This window comes from Mustela nigripes, chromosome 4 (assembly GCF_022355385.1).
Source record: "Mustela nigripes isolate SB6536 chromosome 4, MUSNIG.SB6536, whole genome shotgun sequence".
In the NCBI taxonomy this organism is placed as follows: Eukaryota; Metazoa; Chordata; class Mammalia; order Carnivora; family Mustelidae; genus Mustela; species Mustela nigripes.
Genome location: NC_081560.1, coordinates 71,178,795 through 71,198,993, shown reverse-complemented (window position 1 = coordinate 71,198,993; position 20,199 = coordinate 71,178,795). Strand labels below are relative to the sequence as shown.

Below are 20,199 nucleotides of genomic sequence, written 5' to 3'. Positions count from 1 at the left end.
GGGATTATGGACATTGGGGAGGGTATGTGCTTTGGTGAGTGCTGTGAAGTGTGTAAACCTGGTGATTCACAGACCTGTACCCCTGGGGATAAAAATATATGTTTATAAAAAATAAAAAATTATTAAAAATAAAAAAAGAAAAGAAAAGAAACATTTATGGGGCATCTGGGGGACTCAGTCGTTAAGCATCTGCCTGCGGCTCAAGTCATGATCCTGGGGTCCTGGGATCGAGTCCCACATCGGGCTCCCTGCTCAACGGCTGCCTGCTTCTCCCTCTTCCAACTTCCCCTGCTTGTGTTCCCTCTCTTGCTCTCTTTCTCTCTATCAATCAATAAATAAAATCTTAAAAAAGAAAAAAGAAAAAAGAAAGAAACATTTACTTCCACACTATGGAAATATAGTAGTCTTATCTAATATACCATCTGAAGTATTTGCTTTTCACAAAAGAAACTAGCAAGTAATTTTTAGGACATAGAAGAAAGACAAATATGACAAGAAAGTAATAACCTTGCTATGAAAAATTTTCATAGATTTAGAATTTTTTTTAATGCAAAGGTAGAACAGCAAAGCATATGTAATTGAATCCATGCTCTAACACAATGACTAGATCATAAGATACTTTTATTACTGCCAAAATGTTGATTATCATTCAATAGTTTTTACTTTCTGGAATCAAATTGTTAAACATTTTAGAAGAATGACAAATTTGGACTTATAAAAATAGTTTTATTTTAAAAAATGCTCTTTATTCATTTCCCTTTAGATACTTTTCAGGAAACTATTTAAATTTTGCATTCTTACACATTTTAAATCACTTACAGTAATTTTCTTCATCTGACTGTAAAACGATATGCTGCAACTAAAAACTAAAAGTTAACTAAAGTTCTGTATTCTTTTTCTTACCATAGAATATAAAATTTGGCTCTTTTGTAGAAAGTTCTGCCACTAATTATGAGACATCAGTGGAGCTGTACTTGTATCAAATCAGGCACAAAGTTTGCTTATACCAAGCATAAGAACTTGCATACTCTTAGAACCATGATATCTAGAATGTATTGTGTAAGTACCTGTTAGTGTAGGGCTAATGAGAACACAGACTTTAATTTAGTTCTCTGTCCATGACCTCTCAGGTAGAGAAAAAAAAATAATAAAGATATAGAAGACTTAATATAGTTATTAAGATATTTCTGATTGCTATATATTCAGACTTAGTATCCTAAAAATATGGTTTACACCATGTTTGTAAGTATCCATGGAGCATTAGCAAAAAATTTGACCATTGATTATGAAAGAAAATCTCAGTAATACTGCAGAAAATAGAAATGGTAATAGCAACATTCTCTGATAATGGAAAACATAGAAATTAATAATTAAGTTATAAAAGCCCTTTTCATTTGGAAATTTCAGATCTCTCAAACAACTCTTGAGTTAAAGGAAATAAAAGTGGGAATTAAAGAACTTCTAGAAAACTAGGATAATGGAAATACTACTTTATCAGAACCTGAGCACCAGTATCTAAAACAATGCTCAGAAATGTGCATGGCCTCATTAAAACAATGCAAAATAAGGAATGAGTTAAGGATATGACTCAAAAAATTAGAAAAACAGAATAAACTTGAAGAACACCACAAGGAAGGATTTTTTTTTTTTAAGATTTTATTTATTTGACAGGGAGAGAGAGCACAAGCAGGGTGAGCCACAGGTGGAAGGAAGGGAAGAAGCAGCTCCCTGCTTCCAATGTGGGGCTCGATCCCAGGACCCTGGGCTCATTATCTGAGCTAAAGGCAGACACTCAACTGACTGACTCACCCAGGTGCCCGGGAGGATCTTTTTTTAAAGCAGAAATCGGTTGAGTTGAAAACTGAAAAACGGTATTAACTAATAAATCCAAAATAGTGTTTTTTTTTTTTTAAGAAAAAGGTAAGATAAACCTTGAAACTTATCTAAGAAAAAGTAAAGATGAGGTAGTTCAAATGCACAATATAAGAATTAAGGGGACTAATCAATAAATAAAATAAACAAATGATAATAGATAATTTTGCTAAATTCTTACAGATAAATTTGAACTTGGATTTGAAATGGATAGATTTTCTAAGAACATAAAATTTATTAAAACTGACCCTAGAAAAAATATCCAAATAAACTTATTTCCATAGAAGATAGTTTTTCAGCAATCTTCCCCCACACACACACACACTTTAAAGCAATAGGCCCTAACAGTTTCACAATAGAATTTTTATCAAACCTTCAAAGAATAGGTAATTCTAATATGACTTAAACTGTTTCTGGGAATTTTTAAGAAAAAGAGAGAAAGAGAGAGAAAGCAAGCTAGCTTTCAAATTATTAAAAGGGAATAGAATCTTGATATTAGCACTTAATAAGATTATAAAAATGAAGTGAAAATTATAGATCAGTCTTACTTATGAATACTAATGCATAAATCCTAAATAAGATATTGGGTGGTGGGGGAGCCACAGATCTTAGCACATAAAATCCAACAAGAATACATTTAAAGAATGATTATCAGTGCTCGCTTCAGCAGCACATATACTAAAGAATGATTATCAATTTTTAAAAATTTTAATAAACAAAAAGTATTGACCATGTGTTTATTTCAGGAATACAAGAATAATTCAATATTTAAAAAGCTATTGCGGTACCTCATCTTATTAGTAGATCCAAAGAAGAATCATATATATGTTCTGTAGTTGCTAAAAAGGCATTTGACAAAAAAACAACAACCATTCTTTATTAAAAAACTCAAAGAAGTAAGAACAGATGGACTCTTCCTTAGTATGATAAAAATGAGTCTAGTTCAGTGCAAAAGTTACTATGATATTTAGTGAGAAAACTAGAGGTACTCTCACTAAAATCAAGAACAAGATAAGGATACTCTCAATCACAAATATTGTTAACATGGGACTGGAGATCCCAATCAGCATATTTAAATAATAGGAAGAAATTAAAGATTTAAAAATTAGAAATGAAGTAATAAAATTATTTTTTTTTGCAGATAGCATGTTTATATACCTAGAAAACCCACAAGAATCAGTTTAAAAGCTAACAACAAAATTCAGTTAATTAGCAGAGTACAAAATTAATATGCAGAAGGCAGTAGCCTTCATTTATACCAAAAATATCCAGACAAAATATGTACTGAAAGGAAAGATCTCATTTATCTAGAAAGAAACTTAAGAAATATACAAAATTTATATGAAGAAAATTTTAAGACCCCTATCTGTAGAACACAAAAGATGACAAATAAATGGAAAGGTAACAAAGTTGTTAGGTAGAAAGTTTCCAATGAAAATAGCAGCAGTTTTTGTTTCTGCATCTAGATAAGCTAATTCAAAAGTCCACATGGAAAAATAAAGCAAAAATAGCTAGGAAAGCTCTGAAAAAGAACAGTGAGGAAGAACTATCCTTGTCAAATAGTAAGCCTGTCGTTAAGGCTCAATAATTAAAATAGCATGGTGCTGGCATATGAATCTAGAGATTAATGAAACTATAATAAAAGCCCAGAAAACAGAAATAATGTGGGAATTTAGTATATGGTAAAGGAGGATCTCCAACAGTGGAGAAACAGGGACTGTTAAATAAATATGATTGAGACAACTGGCAGCTGTGTGGAAAAAAATAAAATTTAATTCATACTGTATACTGTATACCCAGATAAATTCTGAACAGCTCAAATATTTAAATGTTTAAAAAACAAACAAACATGGGGCGCCTGGGTGGCTCAGTTAGTTAATCAACTGCGTTTGGCTCGGATCATGATCCCACAGTCCCGGGATTGAGTTCTGCGTTGGGCTCCCAGCTCAACGACCTTCTCCCCTCTCATGCTCTTGCTCACTCTCTCTCCCTCTCAAATAAATAAATAAAATCTTAAAAAAAAAAAAAGAAAACACATAAAAGTACCAGAAGAAGACAGACTTGAAATGGGAAGACCCAAGATCCCATAAGATCCATAAACATTAAAAAAAAAAAAAAAACTGTTTTCCTACTATAAAGATCATATTTTGGACATTATTGGCCAATTATGATAGTAAAGCAAAATTTTCTTAAAAATAAGAAACTATCAGTCTTTCTACTTAGAAACCTTTCAAACTTGTTCTGTTAGTCATAAGAAAAACTTCTCATGAAGACTGGTGAAGCTTTATGTACCAAAGTAAGATTGCCATGCACTTGAAAATGAAACATTGTCAGTATTTGTCTTTATTATTGGGAAAGAATAGCCTATTGATATTCTTAAAGATTCCTTGATATTCCTTCATAATATTATGATTTGCATTTTAATTTATCCTTACAAGCGGTCATTTTAAACTACCCCCACATCTTTCTGTGCAGGTAAGGTCTCTAAAGGGAATATGAAAAAGACAGCATGTCTTTAAGATTTGTTCCTGGTCACACAGGCAGAATTGCTGGATCACTACAAAGTAGTTAACTAGAAATCAGAAAACAATTTGCATGTTAATGCAGGGCGATGTTTGCATATATGTTTTCTTTTGAAGTGCAAGTATGACTTTTGCTGGATTTGCCTAGAAGAATGGAAAAAGCATAGTTCTTCCACAGGAGGTTATTACAGATGTACTCGCTATGAAGTCATTCAGCATGTGGAGGAACAATCCAAGGAAATGACTGTGGAGGTAAAAAGAACTATTAAATCAAGGCCTCTGGCTAAGCCACTTAATTACTTTGGGAGTATTTTGCATGTCTTCTTGTCCTATCTTTGTCATAATAAGGCATTAAATTGAATACACTTTATTTTTTTTCCTTACCCGCCCCCCCAATACACTTTAGAGTAGCTTTAATTTAAATAAAATAGAGCTATCAACTTGAGAGCTTTCTTTTTTTAACTTTCCTTTTTTTATATTAAGGATTAAGTCTTATATATCCTTATCTCTATAATGACTTAAAATTTTTAACATTAATATCAAAAACACAGTATTATGTTACAATATATAAGTCTCTTAGTCTGCTTGGCTGCCATAACAAAACACCATAGACTGAGTGGATTAAACAACAGAAATGTATTTCTCACAGTTCTGGAGCCTAAGAAGTCCAAGATCAAGATTCCTGCCAATTCAGCTTCTGGTGATGACTCTCTTCCTGGCTTGCAAAGGGCTGGCTGTCTTTTGCTATGCTCACATGATAGGGAGAGAAAGAGTACTGGTGTCTCTTTCTTTTCTTAAAAGAGCAATAATTTGACTGGGTAAGGGCCACACCCCAGTGACTTTATATAACCTTTATCACTTCATAGACCCTGTCTTCAAATCCAGTCATTCATATTGGGGGTTAGGGCTTCAACATGAATTTTGGGGAGATACAGTTCAGTCCATAGCAATAAGCAATATAATAAAACATTGAAGATCTGATAAATGTAGGACTTGAGAGGCATATTTGCTTTACGGTCTGGGATCATAGATTTAGTGATTTATCATAGAGAATACAAATGCAGGACTTTGTTCTGGTAGTCTTAAAAATGTACTGGGTTTTTTTTCCTCAAAATAATGAAATCTGTATGCACAACTACCTATTACTAATAAAAATTTTAAGTGACAAAAAGTCCCCAATTTAATAGCTAGTACTTTATTTATAAAAGTCATTTATGGACTTTTGTTTCCTAGGCTGAGAAAAAACACAAACGATTTCAGGAACTTGACAGATTTATGCACTATTACACAAGATTTAAAAACCATGAGCATAGCTATCAGGTATGTCCCAAATCATTTCAAATGCTCTGAATGATACTGTTGTGAATAAATAAAGAAAATTTTATAAACTATTTATTTCTATTCCTTTAGTTAGAACAACGCCTTCTTAAAACAGCCAAAGAAAAGATGGAGCAATTGAGTAGAGCTCTCAAAGAAAGTAAGTTATAAGTGGTATGTGTGATAATTAATATAAAATAGCCTTCCATGCTTAAGTCACTTAATTGGTAGGAGGTTAAGGCCCTTCGGGGAATACATTATTATCTGCATTGTTCACTCTGGTATTGCTTGGAGTTCTCTGAAGCCCAGAGTGCAGCTTAGCATTTGAGGCCTCTGTAATTAGATTTTCTACCCAGCTTATCTCATATGCTCCTCTTAATGCAGCCTAAACCATTAGCAGATAAACACACATCATGGTTTTTTACTCTGTGCCACTGCTGATGGTCTACAGTGTCAGAAACAGTGGGTGAGCCCTAAAAAACCATCCTTGATCAGTCAAAAGAGCAAGATTCACATGTCACCCAGTTGTAGTGTGACTAAATTCCCAAAGATTCTTGAGAAAATTTAGCAGACTGTTTAACGGAATGGAGGTCAAATATAGTTTTGGGAGAAATCATCTCACTAGTAAATAACAAACATTAGAATCTGAAAGCAAAGACATGAGATAGGGCTGGTACGGATCCTAAAATAGAAATTCAGAAAGAATAATTGAGTATTGGTTGCATCATTAAAATATGATATCTCCTAATGATCACACAGAGTATAGGTTCTAACATGTTTGTTTTTAAAAGTCAAATTTTAAAAATAATCATAGTTTATATGTAAAAGGTTTTCAGTGTAAAAATGCAATTGTATTTGGTCCAGTTTGTAAGTAAGACCCTTTTCATGAGGGTAATTCCCAATTAAGATAGTAAGCATAAATTAAATAAATTGGAGTAGGTGAAAGTGTTGATAGCAGCTTTGTCTCCTTGTTAATATTAGTTTTTAGACTTTAGGAATGATGTCACTTTACTGCCATTATCAAACTCTTGAAGTACTGTCCACAGTAAAATGGTAAGAACGGATAGTACAGTTGATGATAGCCGAAAGGCCGAGAAGCAATCCCATAGTAAAAATGGAAAAGAAAAAACCCTTACAGGTTGTGTAGTTCTTCAGCAGGGATTTTTGTCTCTTACATCACTAGGTTGTCCCTAATACTTAGAACAGTGCCTGACACATAGTAAACATTCTATAAATATCTGTAGATGTGAATTACTGCTGCTTTTCAAACATCTGGAGGTTCGAGACTGCATAATAAAATATGAAAAAGAAAAGTTATAAGGATTGGAAAGGAAGAAACAAAACTTCACATACTTCTCGCACATGTCATAGTGAGGTGTGGTTGGTGTTTTGTTTTGTTTTTCTTTTTTTATATCCTCTTAGATCAGATCCCTCTGCTAGGGTGGATATTTTGGGATGGTCTATACATCAGTGTGTGTACATGCACATGTAATTTCTTTCCACAAGCCTGCAGAATAATCTTACTTTCAAAAGTATTTATGAATCTACATTCTACTCCTTAGTTTCCATTTATTTGCAGTTAAGGAGAAAGTTAGAATGTTATAATGATACTTGGAGAAGGAACCATCTCAGATGTTAAGGCAGTTTCTTCTCCCCTCTTCCTCAGTCTTCTTCCCCTTTCTTTCTCTTCTTGATATATTTACTAGCATTAGTTATCCAGTTGTTCCCCCAGAATGTTGTATCTTTTTTCTTACAGTGTTTTTACAGAAGCATAATTATAATTAGGAGGGAGTTTTTTATTTTTTTATTTTATTATTTTATTTTTTTTTTTTGCAAACTCAGCAGGGCATTTGTTTTAATTCTTTTTTTTTTTTTTTAAGTGTTTTGTTTTTTGGTTTTGGGGTTTTTTTTTTAGTTTTCTCTCTACCGAACATGGGGCTCAAACTCATAACCCCAAGATCAAGAGTCACTTGCTCTTCCTACTGAGCCAGCTAGGAGCCCCTGTTTGTTTTAATTTTTAATCAACAAAGTTTCACTAGAGATAACCTGGAAAACATAGTAAAAAACAGTTGGCCTAAAGCTAGATTTGTTTAACCAACAGGGTGAACAGAATCCAGAATCAGTGGATGCATTCCTTCATGATTGCCATCAGTGCTCCTGGGCAACTGCAATGTGTGCTTCATTTGTAAATGCTGACAAGCCACACATGAGTGTTTTGTGTTGGTGTTTAGTGTGGTTCAGATAATTACTATCATACAGTTACTTCAAACAACTTCTTCACAGAGATCCTTTGTTGTCTTGTTTTGTTTTTTTTTTTAAGAAATCTCAGTCGTTTAATTAATTTATAACAGCATATTTGCAAAACAGTTTTTTTTCACTGTGCCTGATTTGCTTTATAGCTGAAGGAGGCTGTCCAGATACCACTTTCATTGAAGATGCAGTTCATGTGCTCTTAAAAACTCGACGCATTCTCAAGTGTTCTTATCCATATGGATTTTTCTTAGAACCTAAAAGCACAAAGAAAGAAATTTTTGAACTCATGCAAGTAAGATATCTTTTTAAAATTAAATTTAAATGCAATTATTATAGAAAATGGATTTTTTCCTTTTTCGGTGACTTAATTAAGTTTTATCTATTTTGGCTGTGACTAGAAAACAATTTTGTTTTTGTTTTTAGGATGGTTTTTAAATAAAGGAAAAATTACCAGTAATAAACTGAAATGTTTTTGTATTTAAATTTGCCACTACAGATATGAGTGAGTTCTGAGCTATGCAGACATTTTCTAACACATTTGTTTGTTTTAAACTGGCTGATGTTGAAATCTAGCCTAATTCTTAGTATATAATTAGAAATTTTGTCTTCAAAGATGAAACAAATCACATTGCGTGCTAGATGGGAAAGTTGCTATTTACCGGTTTATTTTAAAAGTACAACTGAAAAAGTTACAGTATTTAAAAAACAAAAACACCTAAGCCAACTGACATCACTATAGCTAAACAACTTCATTGTACATTTTTTTTTTTTAATCCACCAAACTTTCTTCCCTTACCACAATTTTCATGTCACCCCTTTGAACTGTCCTCTAGTAAGTTATATCCTACATTTCTTAAAAAAAAATGCTCAATATTAATTTTCACGGTGAAGCCTTTCACATCTAACCCCAGATCACGGAGATTTTGCCTTGGCTCAAATTCCTTTAGCATTTCCATGTGGTCTGCACTACACAATCATGTATTTGCATGTACAATGCCTTGAAATTTACTCTTTTTTATTTTCACATAGACAAATAATAAATTCCCTGTAGACATCTGGCATACTCACTGTTTATTTGTAATCTTTACCAACTATGTTGCTATAAATGCCTTTTGAATTTATTTTCCTGAAATGTGCAAAATAGACATATATACTAAGCAGTAAGTTATTTTATAATTTGGATTACTTTATGACTTTAAAAGAGTAAGATTTATGTGAGAAACCAGGTAGGCAATGGATTTGCTATTGACTAACCTACTCAGCCTAAAATCCTTCTTTTTTCCTCTCTCTCTTCTTACCATAGACAGACCTAGAAATGGTCACCGAAGACCTTGCCCAAAAAGTCAATAGGCCTTACCTTCGCACACCCCGCCACAAAATCATCAAGGCAGCGTGCCTTGTACAGCAGAAGAGACAAGAATTCCTGGCATCTGTAGCTCGGGGAGTTGCTCCTGCAGACTCACCAGAAGCTCCGAGGCGCAGGTAAAAAGGATGCATGCTATGGAAATCATCCTAGCTCCGGCCACAAATTTCACCAGGTTAATTTTTATCTAACTAGGGTTCATATTCCTGGAAATTACTTACACCTAAAGTACAAAGAGCTAATAAAAGCATGTTAACTTCTTTTGGGGGATTTCCCCGCAATACTATTTGTGTCTGTCTTATATTTTGTTTGTCTTTCTGTAGTTTCTTGGAATACATTAGGCTAGGTTAATTTCACACTTCAGGTAAACTCATAATTCAAAGTACTCTAATGCATCAGTTCAAATATTTAATATATATAGTGATCTGATAGTCATAAGCATCTTATAATGTCAAATTTGGAAGCCTTGCCAACTTGTTATGGTCTTATATTTTTATGTAAGAGGTTATGAAAAAATTAGAAATCTGATATTAATAGTCATTTAATTGATTCATATTCATCCATTAAAGAACAGTTAGTTTTGGTTATTTATTTCAGATTCTTACACTACTACTGCCATTATAAATTGAAGCCTATTTTCTTATTCATAATAATTATAGGCCTTAGAAATTCCTTTGACCTTATTTTTATTACATAAACACTTAAAAATAGAAGGAATCATAAAATATTGTTATAGCATGATTATTTTTATTTTTCTACCATTTTACACAAACCTAAAGCAATTTAGAACTTGAAAGAATTAAAATATCATTTTAATTATATTCAGTAGTTGATCTACTTTGGTTAAGCACGTTCCAAGCAGAGGACTTAAAAGTAATGTTCAGTGGATAAGGGTCTGATTGTACTTTGTAGTGATGATAATAAATCAAATGGTATGTCTGATTTCTTTGTAGCTTTGCTGGTGGAACATGGGATTGGGAATATTTAGGATTTGCATCACCTGAGGTAATTGCTTTGTGGGGGGACAGGGGTTTTGTTTTGTTTTATTAATTATATTTTTCCTTCATGAAATCCTGCTTGCATTTCCACCCTTATCTATTCTAAATCCTACTGAGATTGTCAGTAGTGGTTTTTGTCTTTTGTGTTAAATAAAAATGCCTCAGCAGAATCTACATTTAGTTATTTGTAGTATTGAACTATCATCACATTATTAAATGCTTCCCCCTTATTATTTTTAATTACTGAGCAGTCATAATTAAGGCCAACTTACAGCATATATTTTGAAACATCACTTCAAATTGGTTAATGAGATACAAATTTTATTTATCAGAAATGTATTATATGGGGCACCTGGATGTCTCAGAGGCTTAAGCCTTTGCCTTAGGCTTGGGTCATGATCTCAGGGTCCTGAGATCAAGCCCCCCCATCGGGCTCTCTGCTCGGTGGGGAGCCTGTTTCCCTTTCTCTCTGACTGCTTCTCTGCCTACTCGTGATCTCTCTGTCAAATAAATAAAAATCTTGGGGAAAAAAAAAAAAAGAAAGAAATGTATTATATATTTGTTGTAATATTATTTCAGTCTGGATCTATAAAGAACCTACACAGTCTGTTTTTTTAAAGTTACTACAACAGTGTGATTGAATTGATTTATAATCAGTTTCTAAGGTGGAAATTGATATTAATAATGTTGATGCAGAAAGAAATGCTTCACTTAGTTCTCTTTCTCTTTAAGGTTTTCACCCTCTTGGGTTTTTTTGGTTGTTGTTATTGATAGATTTTAAAATACAAACAGTATTAACTGTTTGGAGTACTGCAAATAGCAGTTACCACAAATAAAAATAAGATAGAGTGAAAATCTTAATCACATTGCTGTTTTCTGAGATTTAAATTGCCACTGTCACTGGGGAGTCAGATTGTAAATGGTTTTAGCAGTTCTATTTCTGTCTCTCCTTCTAAAACAGTAGTATATATCTAATGTTTATGTTATAATAACCTTTTAACTTAGTGCTTGGAAGGGAGCAGGACAAACAGTGAAACCTTTGTCATTTACAGTCCATTTTTTATCTCAACTGAAAGAGAATGAAATTAATTATGACCCAGAAATGACTGTGGCTTATTTAAATCAGATACTTTCTCTTTTCAGCTGCTGAGGATACTTGCAATCACCTTGTGGCCTTTTTTGTATTGGTAGATATATTCAAGAAAATACTGACTTTTAGAAAACCATTTGTGCTTTTGAAAATTTTAAATTCTCTTAAATTGCAAAGAGAATTCAATATATTAATGAAATTTCTATTGTAAAAAAAATTATGAACCTTTTCTTTACTTGATCCTATGCTTATTATTCTGGTATAATTACAGCTTTGAGGATAATATGGAAAATTCTACCTAAAAGCGTGAATAAACAAGCTTCAATTATCAAAAATGAGTACTAAAGATTTCAGTATTTCAAGGTATAAACACGGTTTAGCTACATTTGAGCAAAAATAAAACCTTTACCAGTGTATTCATAGTCATGTATGCATCATCTTGCAGCTCCTAGCTCTGATAGTAACTTTAGGAATCCTAAATATTTGTCCTTGAATATTGAAGGCCTCCTAATGTGACTGACACAGATTCATTTTGTTAAAAAAAAAAAAAAAAAAAAGCTTGCCACCTCGCATGTGAATATTTATGAATAAAAATATTGAGCTCTTGTTCTCCAGAGATTGAGAATTGTGAAAGTATAAGTAACTTTTTTCCTTAAATTTATTTTTTATGTGTTAATAAGTTTTATAAGAATTATTTAACTACTTATTTTTAACTATTATTTTTCTCTTCTTTAAAATCTTGGGCACACGGATACACCAAGCTTTTATGTAAATCTTTTTGGAAGTCTAAAGCATTACCATATAGCGTGAAACTAAAGATCTGCATGCGTGTGACTATCAAGTAACTGCCAAAATAGTATCTTGAAAAATTAGCTCTTTGCCTTCATATATACTCTGCAGAGAAAAATAATAATGTTACCAAACTCCAATAGGCTTCTTTTTTCAGTAAAGTTAATACCATCTTACTCCTTTTTTAATTGAATTGAATGAGTCAGTGACAATCATAATTATTTTGTACTACTTTAAAGGCCGTGGAGCCCAGAGGAAAGAGCACGGTGTTCAAGGCCGAGGGACACCCAAGCTCAAGGTTGAGCTTTGTAACTTATCAAAATTTAGGCTGTGTTCTTCCTTAAATTCCTCCTCTTTAAAATGCAGGTGATGCTAAATACTTCGTGAAAGTTCTGGAAGTATTAAAGCGTCTCTTTAAGTCACTGACAGATTTGGTACTCAGCAAAAATCTCCTGGCAGCTTTTTCCCCTATAAATCTCAAGATTTCTTAAAATTCTCTGTAACCTTAGTACTCTCGAACCATTCGGAGTATACCAGCTAAAGCCTTTTCAAATATTTTCTTAAAAATCTAGAATTCTGGGGCACCTGGTGTGATCAGGTGAGCATCCCACTCTTGGTTTTGGCTCAGGTCATCATCTCAGGGTTGTAGGATAGAACCCCACATGGGGCTGTGCACTCAGCAGGGAGTCTTCTTGGACTCTCCCTCTCCCTCTATGCTTCCCCCTCATGCACGCATTTCTCTCTCTCTCTCAAATAAATAAATAAATCTTTTTTTAAAAATCTAGGAATTCTTAGGAATTTTCAGATAAATTTAATTTTATGAGATCAAATTTTTAAGCCTGTTGCATCATGAGAGAATGCTATTGAGTTTTCTGTCAGAATAATTATAAATAAATCAAGTTTCCTTTATAGTTGTTTTTAAACAAAATTTTAATTTTCTTAAATTGGGAATATGTATATTCTGTGGTCAGTAATAGTTCCTTTAATTCAGAATAACTTTTTGTACCACCATCAAGTGTACAAAGTAAACAAATTCTCCTTAAATATAAACCTTGAGAGGCGTCTGGGTGACTCAGTCAGTTAAGCATCAAGCGTCTGACTCTTGGTTTCCACTCAGGTAATGATCTTGGGGTGGTGACATTGAGCCCCAAGTTAGACTTACACTCAACATGGAGTCTGCTTGAGATTCTCTCTCCCTCTCCCTACCCCTCCATTCCTCCCTGCTCACATCCTCTCTCTAAAGTAAATAATTAAAATCTTTAATTAAATAAATAAATAAACACCATCCAGTTTGGGATCATGGACCTCCAGAAAAAGAGGAAATCATACCACAGCTTGAAGAATCTAAATAATCCCCCTGAGGACTTGTATTGTCTTTCTTGGTTTCTAACCTGGTACGATGCTTCCCACTTCCTATTGTTTACACAGACGGAGTTTAAATAAATTTGACTTGAATGGTATGATGTGAAAACTTTATTTGTGATGTAAAACTTCCCTTCATTTATTGTGGTTTTTTCACAATATAAGCATATCTAATATCCCAGGGTCAGCAGGATGATCATAAACCTGAGTATCTTAACGTTTATCACTGAAAAATTCTACAGTCATTCTCAAAATTAGCCTATTCATGCTGGTGTCATGCACAAGAACTGGCCTCTCTCCTAGAATTTTCTGTCACTAAAATGTGGAAAAGTATGTTTGTACCCAAGAAATAGCAGGTTGCACAGGTTCTGCCTTGCCAAAACCTGTATTCTTCCCATATGCTATACAGAAAACACTTCCTCCTGCCCATGTCATAGATAACCCCATGTATTAGTTAATAAAGGAAGGAAGCCAAGTAACATCTTAGCTTTAAAGCTAACTTTACATTTTTCATTTAACTTAACTTTCATTTAACTTAATTTAATTTTTCATTTAACTTTTGAGTATGGTATGTAGTTGTCCCAAAGAATACAAAATCTAATAGTCTGACAAGTACTTGACAGTGTATGCTCTTCGTTGTCTTTTTTTTTTTATTGCACATGTCACAGTCACTTTTTAAAAACCAAACCTCCAAGAGCCTACCTTATCTTAGTAAAGATCCTAACTTAAATTAGTTAAATCATTATAGTTCTCATCATATTAGGTAACAAGACCCAAGCACGTGAATTAAGGCTTAGTTATGACCTAGCATTGGAGCTTGCAAGTATTCCCAAGTTATCCAGGCAGTCGTAGTGACTATTTGAATTTTTTTCTTTTTCCATTTTATCTTTTATTTTTCATTGGCATGGCAAAACCTGAAGTTTCTTTAGTCAAAGCGAAGTGATTTTATAATATGTATATAAAATCACACATTTTTTTCCTGGAAAAAAGTGTATTGTTTGTTTTATTTGCATTAGAAAAATTGCATGCTCTCCTGTATTTTATAACCTTTGGTTTATGCAGGAATATGCTGAATTTCAGTACCGGAGGAGGCACAGACAGCAGCGCCGTCGAGGAGATGTGCACAGTCTGCTCAGTAGCCCTCCGGACCCTGAGGAGCCGAGTGAGAGCACTTTAGGTAAGCTCTTGAGCTGGCTGTGTTTTAGTCTCTTGGTTCTCCTGAATTCGTTCTAAAAACTGGCTAATCTAAATGTTTACAGTTTGTAGTTCAGATATACACTCAATATGCAGATGCTTCACATGTCACACGACACAGAATCCAGGGAGATCAAGAACTTGGGCTGTGGGAGTCAGCTAGACGTGGATACGTGACCCCTTCCCTGCTGTGTGTCAGTGTGAAACTTTAGTCAGGTTCACTTAACATCTCCAAGCTTCAGTCTCCTCATTCCAAAGAAGCAATAATAATAGTGCCACTTTGTGGGCTCGTGGGCTCCCTGTGAGCAGTAAATGAGAGAATGAATGTAAAAGCCTTACACACTGGTAGCACCTAGTGAGCACAAAATAAATTGTAGCTCTTGATTACTGTTACTGTGTTCATGGAATATTTTTCTCCTAGCCTCAGTCCCCCCTAAACATTCTTTAAAAGAGAGAAGATTGGTGACTCAGTGGGTTGAGCCTCTGCCTTCAGCTCAAGGTCCTGGGATTGAGCCCCACATCGCACTGGGCTCTCTGCTCAGCAGGGAGCCTGCTTTCCCCTCTCTCTGCCTGCCTCTCTGCCTGCTTGTGATATCTGTCTGTCAAATAAATAAGTAAAATCTTGAAAAAATAAAAATAAAAGAGGATTTCTGGTATTAGAGATATATGATTTTTAATTATCAACTCTTAAATGTTTGTTAATGGAAAATCTTCAGACTATCATGTCAGTAGATCATCTTTAATATATCAGCATCAGTGAGCCTAAAGATTTGTTCTTCAGGCTATTGTAATGCCAAAATTCCTTAGTTTTGTTTGTTATTGCTTAAGGAAAAAAAGAGGAATGGGTGGTAGCACTTGCATTATTTATTAATAGAACCATATATAGTGCAAACAAAAATATAAAGAACAATCGTGTTTGAAGTAGTAATATTATATATATATGTGTGTGTGTATATATATATACATAAACAGGAAAATTACATATATGTATAATTACACATGTAATTTTTTTCTAAATAAGGAAAAAGGGGTGCCAGTTAGCACCCCTTTTTGGAGCCCAGTGTGGGACTTGAACTCACAACCCTGAGATCAAGACCTGAGCTGAGATCAAAAGTCAGATGCCTTACTGACTGAGCCATCCAGATGCCCCAGTATTATATATATTTGATGAGACAAATATGGAAGAGAAATCACTGAAAGATTAAGTGAACACGGGTTTTTGACAGCACCAAAAGAGAAATTGTCGGCCGAAAAAAAGAAAAGATGAGTGAAATTTTGTATGACTAAATTGTCTCTGGCTCCACTTGCTTTGAAACAGACATCCCGGATGGTGGCAGTGGCCGCAGGCCTGGTGCCTCGGTGGTGAGCTCCGCGTCTATGAGCGTGCTGCACAGCTCTTCCCTACGCGACTACACCCCTGCCAGTCGCTCTGAAAACCAAGACTCTCTTCAGGTAGCCTTCCTGGGCAGCTCGTTGCCCCTGTTTATGCTCTTACTCTGTTTAGATGGCTTCCTATTTTTACTTTTATTGCTTTTCTTTTTCTTCTTTTCATTCTAAAACCTTTGTTTCAGAGATGTGATACTGGGGAAGATTCTTAAATTTCAGAGTTTTCTTAAGGATTCTTTTTTCTCTTTAGTGTGGTCAAGGACAAAATTAAGATTTGAGTAGATAACACAATAATTGTGTATAAATAAAGGTAATATTTATTATCTTTGGGAAAAGAGTAGGTGCTAAACCTTATTCAGTTAAATCATTTTTCCTTTAAAATTTTAAAGTGATTTTACTTTCTGTCACCTCAGGCTCTGAGTTCCTTGGATGAAGATGATCCCAATATACTTCTTGCAATACAGTTATCACTGCAAGAATCCGGGCTGGCCATTGATGAGGAAAATAGAGACCTCCTCAGTAATGAGGCATCCTTAGGAGCTATAGGCACCTCTTTACCTTCCAGGCTAGACTCGGTCCCCAGGAACACAGATAGCCCTCGGGCAGCATTGAGCAGCTCTGAGCTGTTGGAACTTGGTGACAGCCTCATGAGATTAGGAACAGAAAGTGACCCATTTTCAACTGACACTCTGAGTTCACACCCTCTCAGTGAGGCAAGAAGTGAATTCTATCCCTCGTCCAGTGACCCCGACTCAGCTGGCCAGGACGCCAACATCAATGACAATCTCCTTGGCAATATCATGGCTTGGTTTCATGACATGAACCCTCAGAGTATTGCCCTGATTCCTCCAGCAGCTACAGAAATCAGTGCAGATTCTCAGCTTCCCTGTGTCAAAGATGAGTCAGAAGGTGTAAGGGATATGGAACTCTTGCCACCAGAAGAAGATTCAGTGTTTGAAGATGCTGTGGTCAGTGAAGGTAGAGGAACCCAAATAGAAGAAGCAAATCCTTTGGAAGAAAATACTCTGGCTGGGGAGGCCACATCTGTAGCTGGCAATAGTGGTAATGAGGCAGCCAACAAGGGGGATGGTTCAGATGTTTCAAGTCAAACACCTCAAACCTCCAGTGACTGGCTTGAACAAGTCCATTTAGTGTGAACTGCAGACCTCTGGGCTCTAAATGAGTCAAAGGTACAGATGGGATTCTAGTGGAGGATGCTTTATAGAGACTTGACCAACTCAATTCCAACTCCATTTTAAACCACTGACATTAGGTTGAATATGAAGGAGTTCCCTTGAACGGTAGCTTCATGTCTGATTTTAACCTTACGGAGAATTTCTTGGGTATTTAATGGGATAGCTTTTCCCTTTTGTACTGACAAAAAAGAAGAGTAAGAGAAACACAAATGGAATGAGTAGGCTAGATTCCACATTCTGAGAAAGTGCAGTCCTCTGTTTAGCCTAAGGTTGGCAATACTTAAATTGAACGTTTAAATTAAAGGCTTACTCCCTAAGCCTTGGGTGGTTTTTCCTCTTTTAAAGAAAAAAGTTTTCTTCATTTTAGAAGTTATTTTGGACAGATCTAATAACATTCGTTCCTCGGTCTGTTTGTGCTCTTCCATCACCTTCTTCCTTTCTGTGTGAGCAGTATGAACTGAGGTATCCAAGGCTTCTCCTTAGTGCTACATCTACCACAGTGTAGTTTCATATTCACATGAATCAAAGATTTCTTGTCATGTCTATTACAGTCCACTTGTGCCAAACTGACTCATGCGCTGACTAACAAGGCGTGTAGGCGTGCAGTGTCCTGGAGGGCTCCAGAGGAGTCTCGGCCTTCCCGGGAGTTAAAGGTGCCACTTGGTAGCAGTGATATTCCAGAATTGAATGGGCTTTTGTTGCCATGGAGACTGCATTTAAATAAATGTAGCCTGTAGCTTAAGTTAACTAAACCTAATGCTGCTGTTAAAAACAGTTTATTTTAATATTAAAATACAGTTGATTAGCAACAGCGGTGCTGTATTTTAAGAGACACTTTATTGGAAGTGCAATCATAGTTCTTTGTTTTCACACTTTTACAGTGCATTCTAATTACTAATGGGTGCAATTACTTTTAATGGTAAGTGTTTTATAAAATAGAAAAAACCGTGGAGTTTTCATGAGTTATAGTAAATCCCACAATTATTAAAAAATTCAATAAAACATCCTGCGCAACATGTTACCGTGCCTTTGCCTAACTAAATGGATAGTTGCCAGTTAAATAAGTGAGTAATTCAAATTTCAGTGTCTCTTCTGAAGTAACTATGCTATGAATTGCAAAGACCTCCATAAAACCACCCATGGCCTTGCCTTTACAGTAAATATAACAACTAAATGTTCAAACAGTTTGTTTGCCTAATAGCAAATGCTGATGTGTTTGTTCTATTGCACAATACTCATTTGCTGTGTGATTACTGTTTAGTGTTGAAAAAAATTAACTTCCTAGTTATCAGTGTCTTACTGTGAAGAAAATACTGGTCATAGTTGTAATTAAGAAACAATGGTACAGTGTGTAATTAAAACTAGAGTAAACTGTTGGAATGGCTGTTTTACTTATGTATTATCAAAACTAGCATAAGACAAAATAGATATGCAACACTCCATTTAATGTTTTGCCAGATTCTTACCAGAAATCTACAGATACCAAAATTTCGGTACTGAGCGTGTACAGGCAAGTCCTGGGCTGGGTAAAAGGTTATATTATTATTGATATCCATGTGAGTTGTGATTACGGTTTTTGATTAATATTTTTTTCCTCTAGAACCTGCTTTTGAAATTCTTGTCCTTCGAATTCATATGGCTAGAACATTATATTAGAATACTTAATATTCCCCAGGTTCCCTTGGAATAAATTATGTGTGAATTGCTCCTGTGCCATGGATATCAAAGGTCCACATTAGCTTTTATTTCCCCAGTTACCAGAAACATTGATATCAATCCCCATTAAACTATTGGGGAAAATATTAACTTTGTCTACAGTGTATTACTGTATATTAAACTGAAACAGTCCATTAAAGGATTTTTTTACAAATTTATTTTGGATTAAATATAATCGACACCAATCAGTTTTTAGACCAAGTTGTAATTTTTCAATAGGAAGAGTCTTTGTATCACATCAAGACGTCTTGCAAAGCTGCAATAAGGTGAGAAAGAGTGGTCTGTGTGGAGACCTGTGGAGACAGTGTATGTGATGGGTTCCAGCTCCTTGCACCTTGTGCAGCACCCTTCGTTTCTGTGCTATTATCTCCTGAGCATGAAAAATGATCATTATTCAATTTGTATTTCCTTGGTACATATTTTAAAAACAACACAGTCATTGACTTTACAATTCAGAAATAAAGTTTGGCAAAGCCTATTTTGTAAACAAGTTAATTTTATAATGTTAAAAAAAAATACTCTAACCTTGACTTGTTATTTGCACTTTCATAGTCTATACTTGATACATTCCCACTTTATATACAGTAGGATTCTACAAACGTGTAGATGTTTGGCCAAATGAATGCTGTTAATAATATGTAAAATTCTTTGATTAAACATTTATTACTTAAACCACTTCACTTTTGTCTCATTACATTATAGACTTTGTTTTAACCAAGTCAGGAAGCTGATTTTCTTCAAATTAAATTCCCTCCAATAAATGGGATTAATTTGGTTCTTAAATGTAATTGATTAGTGCCTAATATTTTTTTACCCCCGCCCTCTTCCTGAGTATTTTATACCCCAAAGATAAACTCCAGAACACTGCATGACAATGTGTTAAAACGTTGTGACTTCAGCACTCCTTTTATTTGCATCACTGCAGCTTTCAGGAGAAAAGTGTTATGATTTTTCCTTGAACTCTCCCAATAGAAACACAGAAAAAGATAGAATTTTAAGGTATTTTGTGAATAGAACAGGAAGAATTTTGTATGCCATATGCATAGAAGCACCACCATTTTATTATTCTGTCCCTTCTGAGTTACCAAAACAGCCCTGTGCATCTGACCTTCAGGTTTCACGGAGTCTGCCGGTGATAACC

The 20,199-nt window shown here is 34.6% G+C and overlaps 1 protein-coding gene across 2 annotated transcripts in view; it reads left to right on the top strand.

Annotated features, from left to right (window-relative positions):
* ANKIB1 (ankyrin repeat and IBR domain containing 1) overlaps window positions 1-19,736 on the top strand; it is a 149,430-nt gene extending 129,694 nt beyond the window's left edge. The window contains exons 12-20 of one of the 2 annotated variants that reach the window (XM_059396868.1): window positions 4,512-4,646; window positions 5,628-5,714; window positions 5,805-5,871; window positions 8,111-8,256; window positions 9,268-9,446; window positions 10,281-10,332; window positions 14,647-14,743; window positions 16,079-16,212; window positions 16,560-19,736. In XM_059396868.1, the coding sequence (XP_059252851.1) occupies window positions 4,512-4,646; window positions 5,628-5,714; window positions 5,805-5,871; window positions 8,111-8,256; window positions 9,268-9,446; window positions 10,281-10,332; window positions 14,647-14,743; window positions 16,079-16,212; window positions 16,560-17,303 (1,641 nt within the window). In that variant the 3' untranslated portion in view covers window positions 17,304-19,736. Of the gene's footprint in view, window positions 1-4,511; window positions 4,647-5,627; window positions 5,715-5,804; window positions 5,872-8,110; window positions 8,257-9,267; window positions 9,447-10,280; window positions 10,333-14,628; window positions 14,744-16,078; window positions 16,213-16,559 lie in introns of both variants that reach the window. The other variant, XM_059396866.1, reaches the window with a different exon arrangement.
* The last annotated feature ends 463 nt before the right edge of the window (window positions 19,737-20,199 follow it).